This window comes from Enhydra lutris, unplaced genomic scaffold (assembly GCF_002288905.1).
Source record: "Enhydra lutris kenyoni isolate GAN:26980312 unplaced genomic scaffold, ASM228890v2 scaffoldscaffold33, whole genome shotgun sequence".
Taxonomy (NCBI): Eukaryota; Metazoa; Chordata; class Mammalia; order Carnivora; family Mustelidae; genus Enhydra; species Enhydra lutris.
Genome location: NW_019154117.1, coordinates 1912776 through 1931313, shown reverse-complemented (window position 1 = coordinate 1931313; position 18538 = coordinate 1912776). Strand labels below are relative to the sequence as shown.

Genomic DNA, 18538 nt, shown 5'->3' with positions numbered 1-18538 from the left:
TGTGCCCGCCAGCCGCCCTCACATCCTCTGAACCTCCGCTCCGCGTGGAAGGTACACGCGGCCACCGGGCCCCGGGGAACTGGAACGAGGCCGTAGAGGGCGGGCTGTGGGCTCCCCCCACTCGCCCTGCTGTCCGGTCGGCGGGCTCAGCCTCTGCTGGCGCTCCAGCTTCCTGCCCTTGACTTGTGCTTGTGACTTGTGTCTGTAACGAGCACAGCGAGAAACGGGTGTGTGTGTGCAGTGGGCACTGCTGGGTGCTTTTCCCCCGACCCGGGGAGGGGTGAGCCTGGCCGGCAGGCGGCTCCATCGCTGACACGTCCAGGTCCGCTGTTTGCGGTCCGTGCCCGCGCGCTTCTGCTTTGAGGCTGAGGGAACTCGTCACTACGTCTCGTACGCGTCTTTGCCGGGAGAAGCTAGCCGACGGTTTGCAGTATTTTACAGGGAGGACTCCGCGTCCCGGCCTTGAGCCGTGTGGGAGGACTGTGTCTGCGTAGGTGGCGTTTCGTCTGGGAATTCCGAACCTGAAGTTTACATGGTGTTTGTTTTGAGCGTTTTGCTTGTTCTAGGTTGTGTTGTCCAAACTCTGAACTGGGCCCGTGGAGGTGCCCGCGGCTCTCACTGAGACTGCGGGCTGGGCGCTGGGCTGGGCGCTGGGCAGGGCAGAACCATCTAGACTTGCCGCGACGTCAGACAGACAAGTGTAGCCACCCAGTCTCTCCCGGGAGAGTCCCATGGAGGCGCACGTGGGGTGTCGTCTGCAGGGACCTGAACGGCAGAGGAGGCGCTTGGCATGAACCTCCTCATTCCCGCCCTGTTGTCCCTCTTACCAGTTAGCGTGGCGCGCGCCCTCTGGAAACCCCAGCCCTGACACTAGCCAGGGGCCGCCTGGAAAGGAGGCCTTCGACGGCCCTCAGCTGCTCAGACAGCATTTGTGATGGGCCCCGGGGATGGGGGACACGAGGCAGAGCGCGACTGCGTGGCTGGCACCCAGGGCCATGGGAGTGTCCGGCGGGCGGTGGGGACGGACCATAGCTCTAGCTGAGGATGGCGCGCCTCTCCTCCGCCCACTCCCCTCGTGCTCTCCCTGCTGGCTGGGGACACAGGCCTTCGGCCAGGAGCGGAAGCCTTCGTTGAGTGTCTCTGTCCGCAGAGCTTGCTTCCTCCTCTCTGTCCTCAGTTTTTAGGTGGGTCTGGGCCAGGGCCTGGGCAGAGCTGAGGGACATGGGGCCTGAGTGTTAGTCTCTGAGCAAACTGGCGACTGTGACGCCCCAGTTCCCAGAGCAGCGAGATGTGCTTTCGTTTTCTCGTGAACGAAAATTGGATGTTCCTGTAAGTGGTGCCAGGTGACAGGGACCATGGCAGACGTTTTCGTCTCTGGCAGAGGTCGTGGACCCCGTCTTTGAGTCCGTCCATCTGCCGATTTGCTGGGGCGGTGCCATGACACGAGCCAGGTGCTGAGTTCCCTTAAAGGAGTCAGCCCCCCAGATGCCTGCAGCTCCCCAGAGGCAAGTGGCATTGCCCCATTTGATGGGTCCTTGGTAATCAGGGTGTGACTGAGAGAGAGATGGAGACCTGGCGTCCCAGTGCTGTGGGCCCCGTGCGTGTAGCCGTCGGTCTGGGGGCCCAGCTGGGAGCACCCCACGGCGTGGACAGCCCCTGGGTCTTTCCAGGCATCCACAGCTGAGAACAAGGACTCACCGTGCTTGCTGTCCTTCCTACTTGTGGGAGCATCTCTGTGGGCCCCGCCACGCTTGCGAGGCCCAGTGCGGCCGCGGGTCCTGTGGGTCACGCCGCTGCTGCTTGCCCGAGGCCGCCGCTGTGCCCCCAGCGGCTCGGCTCCGTGGGGCGTGGGCGTTGGGCCCCCATTTGTCTTGGGGGGGGCGGTGAGTAGCTGCTTTCTTGTTGAAGAGCTTGGGGGTTTCAGTGAACTGATGGTTTATGTTCTTTTCCCGTTTGTGTTTTGGGTTTGCCGATCTTTTCCAATAGTGACACGTGCCTTTTTATATAGTAAGTGAGCCCTCTGGGCGAGAGTGCTGAATGTTGTTTTGGTTTGTCTTTTGCCTGTTTTTTAAACGTTTTTTGGCCGGGCAGAGATTTTGGGTGTTATACTGAGGCTTTTTGTTTTGGTGTTTCCATTCTTTTAGATTTTATGCCATTGTCCACCTTAATGCTCTAAGCCTATTTTTAGGTTTTTAAATATTGGTTTTTCTGGTACTTCCACGTTTCTGTTCTTGTTTGTGTCGGTAGACTGTATTCTCAGCGGGATCTTTCCAGAGGCTGACCCAGTGGCCCCCTCCCCGCCGCCTCCCGCGCTCCGCTCCGCCGGGTCACTGCCGGGGTGCCCGCTCTGCACCCGCACTTGTGCTCTCGGACCCGGATGTGCGGGCCTCGTCATATTCCTTATTCTTCAAAGAAAATCCCCATTGTAGGAAGAGTATTTCAGGGTTTTAGGTTGACGCAAAATTGGTCTGCTGTCCTTGGGATGAGTGTGGCCCAGGGCACAGGTGCCTTCCTGTCGCTGTTCTGTTGTGTCTCCGAGCGCCTTGAAGCCGCTCTGTGCGTCTTTGGTGTTGGGCGAGTGGTCTGGTCCGTCTGCAGTGATCTCCACGCCTGTCCCTACACGTCCTCGCTGCTCCGCTCGCCTGTGTGACTTGTACACACACACACACACACACACACACACACACACACACACACGTACCTCTCTTGTAGTAAGATTCGGGACTGCTGGGCCCCCCCCCATGTGGCGGGCACGTCACCCACACACACAGCCGCCCTTTGCCCTTCTCAGCGTGCCTCTCCTGCACCTCCCCCGCCCCCCATGCCCAGACCCTGCAGGGCGGGTAGTGGAGGGCGGGGAGTCTGCCGCTGGGCCCTGGCGTGTACTGTACTCGGTGACCTTTCCGTGCCCCAGGGTCCCATCCGTGTGGGCACGGCCTCGGCCTTGGTGGGTCCTGTGCACACCCAGGAGCTCCTGCTCCCAGGCAGTTAGCCAGGGGCCTGGTGCACAGTGCGCTTCGGATTACTCCCTGGGAGCCGTCCTGTCCTTCGCAGCGAACGCCCGTGTAGTCGTTCCGTGACCCAAGTACAGTTCTTCCTTTTCGGTTTTTGTGCTTGGCTTGTGGCTCACACCTTGGAGTAGTGCTGATAACTCCCCGGAGGTGTTACATAACCGAAGGTGACCTTCGGAGCCGCCCAGAGGCAGGGGCTAGCTGCCAGGAGGGTCAGCCAAGTGACTGGGGGCCGGGCCGGAGCTGGGTCCTCCCCCGCACCCCGGCCCGGGCCTCCAGGGAGGGGAGGGGCCGGAGGTGGAGTCCGCCAGCGGCCTGTGCTGCGGCTTGCCTGTCGTGGGGCGCCTGCTGGTGGGTGCGCGGGGGCCTTCCCCACCCTGCCCCCACCCCGTGCCCCTCTGCTCTGGCTGGGGATGGCAGTTCCGGGTCATGGCCTTAAAGGACTAGGCAGACACGGGGCTGTGCGTCCCTGCGGTGCGTCCCGGGAGCCTCTAGCAAATGGAAGAGCGCGTGGGCGGTGGCAGCGCACAGCCCTCTGGTTGGAGCTCGGGTGTCACTGAGACTTGGGGGCGTCTGACATGGAGATGGGGAGGCCTGGCCCCTGCCGGTGTCTGAGGTTTGCTGGGTGTTCTGTGTGCCCGTCCCCATGTTGGGATCGGGAGTGGGGACCCTGCTAGAAGGTGAAGACCTCCCTTCCCGTGTCCCCCGTAAGGCCCGGTGTTTTCTTTGGCGGAGGACGCGTCTATGCGTCTCTTCTGAGAGCGCTGCGCCTGTGGGGGCGGCCCACGCGGGTGTCGCCCTGTGGAGGTGGAATCCCTTTGTGGCCACGACGGCGCCAGGCTGCGTGTGACGCATCCCCCGTCGCTGCCCTGTCCCTCACCAGGCGGGCTGGACGACACGCTGCACACCATCATCGACCACGCCTGCGAGCAGAGCGTCCCGTTCGTGTTCGCGCTCAACCGCAAAGCGCTGGGGCGCAGTCTGAACAAGGCCGTGCCCGTCAGCGCCGTGGGCATCTTCAGCTACGACGGGGCGCAGGTGAGCTCGGGGCCGGCCCGGGAGCCGTGGGCGTGCGTGCAGTGTCCCCCAAGGGCCACTCGGGGGGCAGCTCTGTGCTTCCCGCTGGCAGGCGGTACCCTTGCTGGGGTCCCCCTGCTTCACCCCCGCTCCCTGGCGGGCGGAGACCCGCGTCCTCTGGGGTCAGGGGTGTCATCCGTGCGCCCCTTCTGCTGCAGGACCAGTTCCACAGGATGGTGGAGCTGACGACGGCCGCCCGGCAGGCGTACAAGACCATGCTGGAGAGCACGCGCCACGAGCTGGCTGGGGAGCCCGGCCCCCCGGTTCCCGGCGGCTCGGCGCAGGACAGCCCCGCGGCTCCCGTGGCCGGGAGAGAAGAGCCGCACTACAGTGAGTGCTGGGCGGGGCGGGGGGACTGCGCGTCCTCAGGCTCCGCGTCCCCCTGGACTGACAGGCGGCGGCAGAAGGCCGGGTCGGTCCCAGCTGGGCTCACACCTCAGGTCACATGGCGCCTGCAGAGCGTGGCCTTGAGCCCCGTGGGGTCCCTGGCGGGAGGCTCTCAGACACGAACAGCAGGGGTGATGGGGGTGACGGGCGACGGGGGTGACGGGGTGGGGCAGAGGTCCTCCCCAGGCTCCTGTAGGGACCTGAGCTCCCCTGGGCAGCCGCTTCCCCCCGGGCAGCAGACGGCCCCAGCTGTCCCTGCGTGTCCCTCAGCTGTGCCCCTTTGTGGTTTGTAGTGGAAATCTGGAGGAGACACCTGGAGGCGTACAGTCGCTGCGCGCTGGAGCTGGAGGCTTCAACCTCGCAGATGCTGAACCTGAGTTTGTAGCGCGTTGTTGTGTGTGTCGCGTGCGGTAAGGAAGGGGGGCCTGAGAGACTCGGGGGCCCGTCTCTTCTCAGGTCTCCGCAGACCTGCTGTGCTGTGTGGCTTTTGCGTCGGGAGGTGAATCCAGGAGGCGCGTCCCGGCCCCTGGGCCCCCGGGCGTGCTGGGGGAGCCTTGCCCGAGAGCCCCGAGAGGCAGCTTTGGGTCTGAGCTATGGAGTCTGGGAACGGCTGGAAGGCGTGGCGCCCCGAGTTCTCTGCTGTGAAGACACCCCCCATCCCGTGCAGAAGAGCTGAGCCGTGTCCGTGGGGGGGCGCCGCTCTCGGGACCTGGCTTTTTGACTGGAAATGGGGGGATATGTAGAGGGTCTGCTAAAATGAGCCTCGAGGAAAATCACTTCTCTAACCTGTGACCTTTTGACATGAATTGTTCCTTTTTGCTTTTATTTTTCAAAGAACCAATGTATGTTGAAGTTTCGGGATTTGTTTCGCTGATCTACAGATGTTTTCTTTTTTTTCTAAACGAATGTATTCTGAATGTGGTTTCTATCTTGGAGGCCAGTGGGATAGAAGTTTGCTTTCATATTTTGCTGTAGGTAAGAGGGTTTATTTATTTTGAATAAAGAGCGATGATTTGATCAGCCCGCGGTCTTAGGCTTGTGGGCACGTCCTGAGTCCTGGTGCGGCCCCTCAGGCACGGCGTTTAAGGGGACGAGGTTTGCTGGGGGGGCTGCTGCCTCCGCCCCATGTGACCCGGTGTCATGACGGGGTAGGGGCAGGACAGAGCAGAGCTTTGCCGCCTGGGGCGCGTGGGGCGAGCTGCGGGGCTCGTTGGCCTTGAGCGCACTGTTAGGGGACCTCGGTGGCGTCGGGCGTGGTTTGTCAGAGGTGAGTGGCCTGCGGGAGCCGTGTGACAGCGCAGCTTCTCCCCCAAGGGGCAGGGCTCTCTCACCTTCCTGCGCCAGCAGGTGCCCCGTCCCCTGCGGGAGGTTTGAGAGAGATGACAGGAAAGTCCTCAAGTTCATCTACAAGGAGAGCGGGACGTTTTGAACTGGCAGCAGGGCCCAGGGGTGCACATGGAGCCCAGCGAGGCAGTGTGAGTACCGTGTCGGTGCCACATGGTGCTTCGCGGGGGACTTACTGCTGGGGTTGGCCTGGCCACAGCGTCCCTCTGGTGGCAGAGGCTGTGGCTGCTGGGGACGCACCGGCCTGTGCCCTCGGGGCCGCGCCTCCCAAGCACATGCTCTGCTCACTGTGTTTATTCCTGTTTATTTTCTCAACAGTGCAGACAACCCAGACTCCTAAGTCGGGTCCCACCAGACCCCCACCCCCCACCGCGCTAGGCTGGGGGCACGCGTCTCATTGCGGTGTTGGCGTGAGGCACTCCCCCACGTCCCGACCCGGGGCAAGTCTCCCGGCCGCGGAGAGCTGCCCCCGGAAGGGCCCAGGCCTCTGAGCCCGTCCCGCGGGAGCCCAGACGCGCGCACACCTCGCTGAGTGGACGGCGCTGGGCGGGCGGGCAGGCGGACCCCCCTGCGAGCCGGTGGAGACAGGCGCGCGCTCAGAGGTCCTCGGCCTCCGAATCGGGGGCGGGGGGTCCGGACACAGGCTGTAATTGTCCGTGTGCGGGGGTTGCAGGGAGGTTCTGGGGGGGGTGGACTGGCTGCGGGTTACCGTCATTTCATTAGCAGAAGGTGACCAGGGTCTGGGCTGCGCAGCGTCAGGCCTTCGGGTCCCGCACAGGGTGTAGCCCCGTCAGCAGAGGCTCCCCCGTGGCTCCGGCATGGGGCACGGCAGCTCAGGGCACGCACAGAACACACTCGGAGGAGCCCTCAGTGTCCAGAGCTCCTGGGGGGCGGCTCTTGTCACTCGAGGTGGCAGGCCAGTTGCTTCATTGGTCTCACTGGGCCTGGCCCTGGCGCGTGGGAGCTCAGTGAAGGTGGGAGCAGCGGCAGGCTGGGGACGGGGCTGTCGTGTGGGCAGGGAGGAGCAGCCGGGGAGCACAGCAGCGGCGTTTCTGGAAGAGGAGCCATCATGCGCGCCGCTGTCTGGCATCGAATCTGTAGCTTTATTAATGGTCCTGGTGTCCCGTGTCCGCCAGACAGCCTCTCCTGTCCCCTGCGAGCAACTGAGTCTTTAAAGTTCTGGCTGCTGTCTCGGCGGTTGAGGCGAACCCCGTCTCAGCAGGCCAGGTGACAGCTCACGTCCTGGGGCCTCTCCGGGGGCGGCGTGGCAAGGGGCAGCGGGCTCAGCTGCGGTCTAGGAGTTGTCCTTGTCACAGCTTTCCTGAAAGAACAACGCAGGCCCCTTTGAATTCCTGGCAGAACAGAGGCCCTCCCCCAAGACACAGGAGGTGGCCTTTGGGGACGGTGTCCTGTGCGAGCTGAGCTCAAAGGCATCGGTCAGAGAACCCGAGCCCGTGTCGGCAACGAGGAGAGGCTGTAGGTGGCCACTGCGGCCAGGACGGTGGAAGCCTGCCGTGGAGCTCCGGGGCGCCTGCCCGGCCAACTCCCGGGCCTGGGGGCTGCCTGTCCTGCCGCCCCGGGTGCCTGGACGGGACTCCCTGTGGGCTCAGCGAGAGCCTGTGGCCCTGCCGCCACACGTGCCCCCCAACTGGAGTCTCCAGGAGAGGCCCTCCTCGCCCCACCGTGCTGACACGCCCTGGGGATCTGCCTGGAGTTCAGAGCCTGAAGGTTCCTGAAGGCAGAACGGCTCTGTGGGCCCGCCCTGCCGGCCCCTGCCCGCCGTCAGCGCAGCCACGTACCCACGCCTTCCTCCAGCTCCGCATCACGCGGTCATGCTCCCCGGCCACAGCCCTCCAGGCCGCGAGTTCTCTGGTCCACTGCTCCTGGTGGGTCGCCTCTGCAAGACAAAGGTGGGCGGTGCCGGGTGTCAGCCTCGCCGGCCCTGGTGGCTCCTGGGTCCATACTGTCCGCTAGGCCGTCCGACGGCCAGGTTTGGGGCGAGGCGTTCCTGCCTCCAAGCCTGCCTTCCTGGCTGTGGGGGCTTCCTCAGGCCAGCGGCCCCAGGAGCGGCTGGTCCCCACGGTCACGCCGGCCCTGTCCTCGTCTCGCAGGCAAGAGAGGGGCTAGTGCCCCCCGTCCTGGGGCTGGTGCCACCTCCCCTGGGAGGCCTGTCCCGAGTGAGGCCGGGCAGTCCGCGGCGCAGCAGGCCGGCTCCGTGGCGCGCTCGGCTGCTGCCTGCCCCGCGTGGCTGCCGCGGCAGCTTGAGCTGAGGGTTCGGAAGCCAGTTCCGCGCGACGCTGTCGGGGCGGCACGAGCCCAGGTGCCGCAGTTACCAGACCGCGTCCCTGATCAGGCCCGCGGCTCCTGTTGCTAATTTCAGAAATGGGTGCCGGGGACCTGCGCCCCGAGATGCAGAGCTCCTTCCGTGAGCAGAACTGGGCAGGGCTGGGGCGAGCTCTGCACAGGCGTCTTCGGGGGTCCTTCACCCCAAGGGCGTCTGGAGGGACTTCTGGCTCCCACCCTGCAAGGAGCCCTGCTTTCTCCAGGCCCCGCAGCTTCAGGAGACACCGCGGGCTCGGCAGGCAGAGACCGGGCTGTCCCGACCGGCGTCCCTGCCCCCCGTTGCGTGTGTGCAGCGGGTACACCTGCCCGCGTTCGCGTTAGGTCCTGCTGCTCCCACACTGGTGCGCTGGTGACCGCGAGGCAGGGGTCAGGGGTCAGGGGAGCAGGACCACCTTGGGAGCCCTCACGACTGTGCCGCCAGTGCCGGTCTCGCGGTTTCTGCAGGACACCTCGTGGCTTGGGAGTCAGGCTTACGTGAGGAGTCCGGGTGTCTGGACGGTGGCGGGGCGGGGGTACTTAACAGAAATGGGAGGACCAGGTTGTGGGCGGGGCAGAAATTTGCAGTTTTCTCTCCCTAAACTCTCACCAGAAGGATGGGGCCTTTCCAGCATCTCCTAAGCATTGATGGAAACTTGAGGACGGACTGGAAACGGGGCGGGGGGGGGGGGGGAGCACAAAACCTGGAAGCTGGAAGCGGAGGCGCCGGTGGGGCCAGAGCAGACCCTGGAGCGCGGAGCCCTAGGCCAGCAGCAGGGGAACAGGCACACCCTCCCCGAGATGCTCGGCTCCGGGACAGGCCTCCAAGGCTGTCTGGAAGCAACGTGTGGCTCCGGGGCCCCTCCTTGCTCCACACCATGCCAGGCGGTCCCACGTTTGGCAGGAGAGTTCCAGAAAGAGCATGGGATGTAAAGTGGAGCAGAGTATCTCTCGGAGGAAAGGAAAGGGCAGGCTTCCTGGTGCCATGGGCCTGGTCAGGCCTGGAGACACTGTGGCATGAGTGTGGATCATGCGGATGGGGGTCCGGGAAGGCCACATGCAGAGCCTGCAGAGACATGGGGCAAACCTCCACGGGGCATGCGAGACCTTTCAGGCCAGCACTGTGCACCCCGCCCGGTCCTCTCCGTGTGAAGCCAGAGCTGGGCCTTTGGGCTCTCAGAACGCGGCCTTCCCAGCACCGCCCAACGGAAACAGGGAGTGCACCCTGGCAGGTGTGTGCGCAGGGTGGGTGTGTGGATGCAGAGGGACACCACTCACCGTGTCTCATGACGGTGACCCGCACGCTGGAGGTCCTGTTGCCGGCGGAGGAGAGGATGGAGCAGCGGTACTCGGCGCTCTCGTCGACGGCGTCCCGCAGCCAGCTGAGCACGTGGGTCCTGCCGTCGAGCAGCGCGTGGCTCTGCGTGGGGACACACGTTTCCAGCTCACGGCCGTTCTTCTCCCAGATGAAGTGAATGTCTGCAGGACCTGGGGACACAGAGACATCTCACCGGGCCCTGCCACCACCCCGTGACCAAAGGCGCTGCCTCTGTGGGGCCACCCCTGCTCTCCCCAGCACTGAAGGGGGGGGGTCCAGCCAACCCGGGGGGCAGGATGGGTGCCGGGGTGCCGAGCGAGACTGAAGGCCCCTCTCTCTGCTGTCCTCTCCCCCACTTGTGCCAGGTGTGGGTGGCCCCAGCAGCTGGGCCGGGTGCCAACCCAGATCCGGTCCTGCCCGCGAATCCGTTTCATGAAGCAGGATTCTGCCCAGCCGCTCCCCCAAGCTGGGGACGACAAGCGGCGGTGTCGTGGAGGACGCCGGGCGGAGGACGGACGCCGTCTGCGGCTGGAGTTCCCCGAGCCCAGCAGGAACCTGCAGCCCGGCGGCCGCACCCAGGATGCAAAGCTGCGGCGCGGGAGCTGGTTGCATGGCGTGGGGCGGTGTTGGCCACGGCCGGCTTGAGGAGGAAGAGCTCCAGGACTGCCTCCCCGGGATTCCTGCGCGACGGGTGTGGCCCCTCCCCGCTCTGGTCTCTCGTCAGTGAGGCGCCGCGGTCCGCATGTTCGAGGAACCTTTCTCCCGCGGGAAAGTCAGACGCGGTCCACGCAGTCCCGGGAACGAGCCCCGGGGCCGGGATGAGAGCGCGGCCGGGCCGGGCCAGCAGAGCTGTGTCCATAAGAGGTCGGAGACGAACGACCACGGGTCACAGACCTGATGTGACGGACACCTGTGTTGTCATCTGGGAGTCACGTTTGAGACCGTAGCCCAGGGAAACGCCGTCGTGTCCTAGGAGGTGGCTGTGCATCAGTGTGTGCACGCGCGCACAGACGTGTAGACGCCCGGAGCAAAGGCCTCCACTGGCCGTCGCGCCGCTGGCAGCTGCCTGTAGGTGGCGCACGGCGAGGCGCTGCGATCCCGCTCTTTACGCCTTCCTGGAGTCCCAGACCCACAACAGCAAATACTGGTTTTGCCGTGAGAACAAGGCACTTTGAGGAAAGAAACACGCCGAGGCCGTCAAGGAAATTCTGGAAGGCTTCGCTCAGAAGTGGTTCGCACAGCAGCTGCCTGGCCACGTCGGCCGCGGGGACACAGTGGCTTCTCTTGTTTTCTGTGTGGGCTTCCCGGGACTTCAGTCCGTCGCTGTACCTTGTTTTCCCGCAGCGTTCTGTCCTCCGTCGAGGACCACATACGTGTAGCACCCATGGCACGCCCGTGCCGGCGCCCCTGCTGTGGCTGCTGGGCCGCCGCACGCCAGCCCGCCTGGCCGCGGATGCAGGTCTGGACAGGGATTCTCATGAGGCACCGTGATCGGGAAGTGAGGCGGTCCGTGTCCGTTCCCAAGAGCCCGGGCTCCCGCTCGCCCCCGACTGCCCCGTGCTGCCGTGCGCGGAGATCCTCCCAGGGCTGGAGCCGCCGGGATGCATCGCAGGAGCTTCCGGAAGGTTCTCACGGCCAACTCGGACAAAGAACTGGGGTGGCCTGAGCTGGCGCCGATTCCTCACCCTGAGCCGGGACCCGAAGGAGCGAAGCGTTCGGCTGACCACATGCGAGGGCCCGGGCTGAGCACAGACTGCGTGCCGCTCGGTCCTGAAAAGCTTCGTCGTCAAATTTTCAAGCGCGCACTTAGCCCCAGGAAAGCTTTAAAAACGTTAAAGGGGAGCTTTTGTTTTACTTACTCTGTTTAAAACTCTGCAGCTCCTTCCGAATGCAGGGAAGAACAAGGAGGCAAAGTGACCGTTAAACCCATCAGCAAGGTCCGCACCCCACTATCAGGCCCAGACAGCAGGCCGTACCCCCCTACCCCGGGGGCCTCGTGCAACCCTGCAGGGCCACGCCCTCGTGCCCTGGGAATGCGGCATCTCTCCTGGGCCCTAGGACGGTTCCCCTGGCCTCAGGTTCCAGTACCTACCCTGGGGTCAACGAGGTGCAGGGGCCATTGGCTCCAGCCTGTCCCCCAGCCCCTCAGCCTGTATAACAAAACCAGAGCCCCTCAGAGCAGTGGCTTCTCACCAAGGGAGGACACCCGATTCTGGAAGCAGGGCCTGAGAGCCCTGAGTTGGAGGGGAGTGTGATGGGGTCCACTCCAAGTTCTCGGGCCACATTTGTGACAGGTGTCCCCCCCTTGGCATCCCCATGCCTGTGGTCTACCCTGACCCTGGGGCCAGCCTGGCGCTGTGGCCTCCCACCGGCTTCTGGCTGCACCCCGGGGAGGTGCTCACACCGGGCCTCCAGGGCCGGACGGTGTCCGGCATGGCCAAGTTCACAACTGCGCAGAAGTCAGGACCCTGCCGGAGTGGGGGGTCCTCACCGCCCCAGTTCCGTCAGCCTTCCTCCTTGAAGCGGCCAGTGCCCTGTGGTCGGCTGAACAGTGGCCCCAGAACGCGTAGGTCCTAATCCCTGGAGGCGCGTGTGGCTGAACGCGCTTTCCAGGCCCCATCGTGGGGAGGGGAGGGGCGGGGGTCGCCGGCTCGGGTGCACAGCCTCACGGGGTGCCAGGTGCTTGGGACCGACGACCGCGCACGAGGACGAGCCCAGCAGAAGGGAGAGCAGCTTCGGCAGAAGCGCCCTGCGGAACCCGCTGAGGATCGAGACCCCGCAAGGAGACTGGTCAGCCTTGCCCACCCATGGAGGGGTCTCTGCCCTCCTGGGAAGCGACCCGCTCGTGAGTCGGCTACCGCCACAGCCCAGCCTTGGCCTTTCTCGAGCCCCCGCCCTGAGTCACGCCAGCACCAACGGCCACCACGGGCACTCACAGGGTATTTCTGCCGCGCACCTTCTGCGGCCCCCGCGGCGCCTAGGAGCTGCAGGGACTCTGGTGTCCAACGTCACGGTTAAAACATACAAGGCCCTCAAAACCCCGAACAGCCAAGCGTCACCTATAGTGCAGTGGTTCTGTTCTTAGCTTTAGAGGGGACGCGGCCTAAATGAGCGGGAAGCACAGTCCCGCCAGATGCGGCGGCCCCTGGGGCACACAGCTTGGCTTTCCTTGGAAAGGAGAGCCCGGAGCTCCGGCCTGCGGGCGCAGAGGTGTGGTCTGCACGTGCAGGAACGCAGACACATACAGGTCCCTCGCTACCGTCCCCGTGTCCGTCCATACGAGCCCTAACACAGCTACGTATGACCGCTTGTCCCGACTCCTGCCACGAGGGGCACGGGGTCGTCATTCTTGAAAAGTCTGAAACACGGCCACACGCCGACTTCCATCCCTCCGGCCCAGGACCCCTTTCCTCGACTTGCCAGTGTCTTCCCGACCGCGGGTGCACACGCACGGCTCACCGCAAGGCAGGCAGCAGCTTGGACGACCCTGGAAGCTGGACTCGCCCCCTGCACGCTCGGGCCTGGGAACGGAGGCGCGGCCGCTGAGCAAACACCGGGGCGTGGCTTGCACACCTGGACACACGCACACACCCGCGGGGCGGATCAGGAGACGGAGGGAAGAGGGCGAGCAGAGAAGCCCTGAAAATCACTGGGCAACGAGCCACGCCTATCACAAGCTGGCCACCTGGCCTGGGTTGGGTCACGGCCCCAGGTTCTGTGAAGTGGTTTAATAGGGACAGCCCTGTGGTGGCCCCGGGCCTGCGGCCAGAGCAGTAGCTTGAAGAGGCCCTAAGCTGTGGTACCATCCGTGACTCCCAAGTCGCTGTCCTTTAGAACACCACATACTTGGACCACCACTTGCACGGTGGGCCAGCCCTGGCTCGTGGCCGGGGCTTAGGGGAAGAGAAACCCAGATGTCCACGTGTAGTCAGTAGCCTGGCAGGCTGGCCTCAGGGCGAGGACTGCGGGGGGCCTGCGCCTGCTGGGCTGCTCTGGCAACAGTGGTCTCCTAGTGTGGACATGAGCGCCTCCACGTTGGCTGGGTCCTCCCCCGAGGGCCACCTCCTGGCTTTGCCTGGTGAGGGTTCTGGAGGGTGGGGTGAGGGCACCGGGATGTGGCCTCTCCCCTCCAGCGCTCTCCAGCACCCACTTCTCAGTCACCGCTGCGCGGCGGGGCGGCCCTCCCTCGGGGCCACGGCACTCATGCCAGCCTCCGGGAGCCCCACTGTGGCGCGTGTGCACCATGTGCGGGGTGTGTACTGAGCCCGCTCTGGGCAAACGCGGGGCCCTCTCTCTTGGGTGGAACGGCACATGCGGGTTCCTTGGGAAAGACTGGTCCTTCCTGGGCCACCTCCCAGCCTCAGATGGGGCCGCACTGGAACAATGGGAGGTTCTAGGTGGGCCAATGTTCCTGGGAATTGAGGAGCATGGGAGAAGGAGGGCGGGGGCCATGGGCCCTCCGCTCAGTCCATCCCGAGCACTGCCCCTCCATGCTGCCCACTTCTGTCCCAGGCCACAAGGCCACCAGCCACAGTCCCCATCCTTGGCCCCCAGCAGAGGTGCATCCTGCTGGCGCCGTGAGCAGGATCCCACCCCTTCTCCCCGGCTGCCCACAGCTCCACGACTAATGGCCCGTGCTGGGTCCCTGTTGAAGCCCAGTGTGGTTCCTGCTCTGGCTGACGGTGGTCTCCGTCCCCCAGTCGCAGGGACAGCACCGCTGCACGTGCACACCTGCGGACGGGTGCCTGAGAAGCCACATGTACGAGCGTTTGACTCCTGGACACATAGTCCTCCTGCCCCTGTGGGTTGTATGACCACACGCTCTCCCTGTGACAGGGACAATGTCCTGCCCGGGGAAGCCCCAAGGGAAATCGCCAGGCCCCGGAGCCACACGGGGGCCCAGCACAAACCAAGGCCAGGCATGGAGCAGGCGACCCAGGACCACACAGACCTGATCCCAAAGGTTTCTCCACAGCGTGCCACACACAGGCCACTTCCCCTGCAGCCACGCAGGCAGTCCGCGACCCCCCTGGGGCACGCCACAGCTCAGAGCCGGCTCCACAGCCCGAGTGGCTTCTCGCAGTTTAAAATCTCCCTACAGAAACCGCCTGTGCCTGTCCTCCTCCTGTGCTCTAGTCGTCCCCGCTGGGCATGGAGGAAGGGGCCCTGGCCAGCGGCTTGGCCAGACCGCGGCCGTGCAGCGGCCCCTCCCAACATCTCCCGGGCCACCAGGCTCTCAAGCTGTCCCGTGTCAACATCACCACCCAAGTCACAGCGCCCCTTCTGCAGGCTCTGGAGCTAATTTCTCAGGCCACAGAGACCGAGCCCCGAACGGTCAGCACACACAGTCCTACGAACGGCTGAGCAACTAACCGAGGTCTTGGGGCCCGGCCCAGCCCGCCTGTGGATGGCCTGGAGGCTCGGAGGCAGAGCTGAGCACTCGCGACCGAGTGCATGGCCGTGAAGCCCCCGGCAGGGAACACTGGTCCTCGAAAAGCCACTAGCCCCCCTGTCGCAGGAGGGGCTCCGGGCCGACACTGCCCACCCCACCCAGCCCGGTGCCCTGCTTACCTGTGGCCTGGCAGAAGAGGTGGAAGGTCCCCGGGGCGCGCACGTGCTGGGCCTGGTCGCTGAGGAAGGGCGGCAGCAAGGTGACGGGCGGGCCGCTGTCAGACCCCGAGGCCGACGCCGGCCGGGGACTTCGGGGAGAGGAAGCTGAGCCAGGGCCCCGACAGGACAGGGAGGAGGACCCCGGAGGAGGGAAGGGCATAGACGAGGCTGTGAGACAGAGGACAGAAAAGAAAGAGGCCGCTGAGGCGGGCGTCGTCAGGATCCCACCGCACACCAGAGAAAGGAAGCAAAGCACCGGAGAAGAAAGGGCCCCGGGCGGTCCTGAGACCTGCCTCTGGTCAGCGCCCCACAGGTGGGAGGGACGGGCAGGGGCCTCCCGGCAGCCGCGGCAAATCACAGGCCCACATCAAGGATAGAAGGTTCTTGTTTATTCGGTTATTTCTCAAATGTGTACAATTCAAAGTAGAAAAATAAAAACAAAGTAAATCTTATAAAACACAATGTTTACACCAAAACGGTTGAATCTCATGCTGAAGAGGACACTGTCCACGCAGGCACAGAAATCCGTGTGCTGCTCCCCACCACGGCAAGTGCGCCGCCGCCTCCAGCGCGCACGCAGTAGCAGGTGCACCGTGACGGCTCCACGGCCAAACCGCCCTTCCCATGCGCGCCATGCCAGACTGCGCCAGCCACGTGGGCCACCCCGCGGCTCCGTGGGGTGTGTGGAGACACAGGCCTGTCCGGCCGCTGCCGCCCAGCTCGCGCACAGGTGGGGCCAACTCTGGTCAGTGGAGCGGGGTGTCCCGTGGGGAGCGGCCGTGCGCAGGAGCCGACAGTTACAGAAGCCGCGCAGATGGCAGATGGCGCCCCGGCGGAGGTCCGTCTGTCCGTCCGCACAGGAGTTTTCGAGCAGCAGCTGTAAGCATCCGATGGCGAGACATGCGCCCCCTCGGCCCTGGGCCAGGCGGCTCCTCTGATGCTGGGGACCCCGCCAGGCTCATCGGACAGCCACCCACTGGCTTCTCTTCTTCGAAAGAATTTAAACAGAAAAAGTACAGAAAGAAAATCTGAGTATGACGCTTCCCTCAAGGAATAAAGTTAAAGAAAAAACAAAAAATACTGGTGTGCTCGAGATGGTTTTGTCCATGTGTCTGGAAGCAGAAGGAATGCATTTAGCCAAAGCAGGTTTATCCCTGAGAATCATAAGCAACGTAAGCTGGAGCCTGTCCTCGCAACGGAAGCCGGAAGATGTACGTCTTCTAAACATTAAAACATCTGCTCTAGTGACTTAAAACACAAACGACCCAACACAAAAAAAGTAAAACCCTACAAAATAATCCCATGGAAGGAAAGGTTCGTGCCAATCTGGACAACAGGCGCTAAGTTACCAATCTGATAAACAAAAATGTCATTTCCAATCTGGAACGAAACAATCTTTCAGTGGCTGCTGCTCTAGGGCGGGGGGTTGGGGGGCACCGGAGGCGCGAGGGGCCGCGGAGAGCTGGGGCCGAGGGGAGCCGCCACCGCAGCCCGCGGGCCCCCTCCCCGCCCGTGGCCCACCACAGGAGGCCGGCGCGATGCTCGCCGCTTTCCAAAAGGACAAAGAAACCCAACTCACAAGCTCGACCCGAGGGAAGAGACACAGAAGCAGGTGCACAGACACGGGCTCCCCACACCGCCCCGGGCCGGGCACGCGACGCCGACCGGGGGCCTCCGCGCAGCCGCCTCAGTCCACGTCCGCATCCGAGTCGGCGTACTTGAGCTCACACTTGACGTCGAAGGGCCTGTCCCGGCCCGGGAGGTCGTCGAGCCGCTGCGAGTCCTCCCTGTCGGTGGGCGCCCTGCTGGCCGTGGTGTCCTGCTCCGTCTCGTAGCCGGTGTCCAGGGCCGGCCGCGGCTGTGCCCCGTTCTGCTGGGAGAAGCTGCCCTGCTCCACCAGTGTCTCCTTCACGCTCTGCTCGAACTCGGAGAAGTCGGCCGCAGGCTGCTTCTTCGCCAGCAGCACGGCGGAGCGGAACTTGAGGCACTGGCCGGGCAGGTAGCCCTTGTAGCAGTTGTAGGAGAGGAGGCCGAGGCAGAGCACGAAGCAGAGCAGGAAGAGGACCATGAGTGGGCGGTTGTCGCCAGACTTGAGATACACGGTCTTCTCCGAGTGCACCTGCGGCACTGTGTTCACCACGGTCTTGGGTTTGCACGACGCGGGGCTGGGCGCGGGGCTGGGCGGCGGGGCCACGGCCCCCAGTGTGGGGCCCAGCACCGCCGGCGTCTGGGCTGGGGGGCCTGGGGTGGGCTCCGTTGACACTCTGAGGGGGGTCCTGTCCCCTTCGGCGTGGGTGGTCGGCGCGGTGGAAGCCGCGGGGGTCCGCGGGAGCACCCTGACCTCCAGAGCGTGCCTGGCCGCCACCTGCAGCACCGTCCTGTTCCGGAGCCTCTCCTCCGACAGGCACCGGTACACCCCGCTGTCTCCCTCCGACAGGTTGAAGACCAGCAAGTCCTTCCTGCCCACCAGGCCGTACTTGGGGCCCTCGGCCTTGAGCTCGTTGTTCTGGAACGTCCACACCACCCGGGCCAGGTTGGACTTTGGGGAGCATTTCAGTTCTGCCGTGCCGCCGTGCTTGAAAAAATGCTGCCGCAAAGTTCCTTTAGTCTTATCTGGAACATCAAAATAAACGTGCACAGTGTCAACAACCCGCTCGCCGCCTCCCTCCTTTTACAAACAGGTTAACACGCACAAGAACACAAGCTTTTCACCCACTGGAGCATCACGGAATCTTCCAGGACGACTAAGGAGATAAAGACATGCGTGACAAAACGGCAGCGACGAGCCCCAATGGCAGCCCAGTGGGACACGGCACCCGGAGGCCACCGGGCGGCCGGGATGACGTCTGGAGCCCTTGGCTTCCTGGGAGGCCGAGTGGCCGCACCTGAAGTCGCACACCACACGCATCTGCTGGTGGCTGCAGGGCTCGCGGCCTCCTGGTGTGCCCGGTGCCCCTTCCTGAAGCCGCCCCAGCTGATGACAGCCATTGGGTCAGGGACAGGAGCACGACTGCCTTCCAGAGGACACAGGGATGAGCCTGACCCGGCGGTGGCCTTGCAGAGGGGCTGAGGACTCCGCTCTCGCCTCCCTCCCTTCCACTGCCGGGTTGTCTGGGCCGTCGAAGCAGCCCCAAGCTACGTGGAGGAGAGCAGCGTCTCGAGAGCTGACGTCCTGGGTTGGACAACACGTGCCCTTCCAGGAAAAGACCCGCTATGCGGCTTCAAACACCCTTTTCTGCAAGTCAAAGGGAAGGCGGGCCGGCCCCAGTATCCTCATGGATACTCGCCCTCCGTTCTGGGGACAGAAGGGGAAACACAAGGTACAAGATGGCCCAGCAGCCAGCGCTGCGGCCCGATGATGCCCGGTGCCTGGGAGCAGCGCAGCGACAGGGATCCACTTACTCGGGCAGCCAGATGTGTCCCCGCTCATGTGCTGGAGCAGATCCCTGCAACACAAGCGGGCACAGTCACA

At 64.4% G+C, this 18538-nt stretch overlaps 2 protein-coding genes across 3 annotated transcripts in view; one reads left to right on the top strand and one right to left on the bottom strand.

Moving 5' to 3' along the window:
* Positions 1-5498, top strand: part of LOC111153492 (SECIS binding protein 2) — a 47393-nt gene extending 41895 nt beyond the window's left edge. For both annotated transcript variants that reach the window (XM_022512544.1, XM_022512545.1), the window contains exons 15-17: positions 3895-4049; positions 4247-4418; positions 4769-5498. In XM_022512544.1, coding sequence (XP_022368252.1) covers positions 3895-4049; positions 4247-4418; positions 4769-4860 — 419 coding nt within the window. In that variant the 3' untranslated portion in view covers positions 4861-5498. The remainder of the gene's footprint in view (positions 1-3894; positions 4050-4246; positions 4419-4768) is intronic.
* An 11255-nt stretch (positions 5499-16753) lies between these two features.
* Positions 16754-18538, bottom strand: part of LOC111153493 (semaphorin 4D) — a 47332-nt gene continuing 45547 nt past the window's right edge. Inside the window, exons 15-16 of the mRNA XM_022512546.1 lie at positions 18469-18512; positions 16754-17679 (exon numbers count right to left, since the gene is read on the bottom strand). Coding sequence (XP_022368254.1) covers positions 16754-17679; positions 18469-18512 — 970 coding nt within the window. The remainder of the gene's footprint in view (positions 17680-18468; positions 18513-18538) is intronic.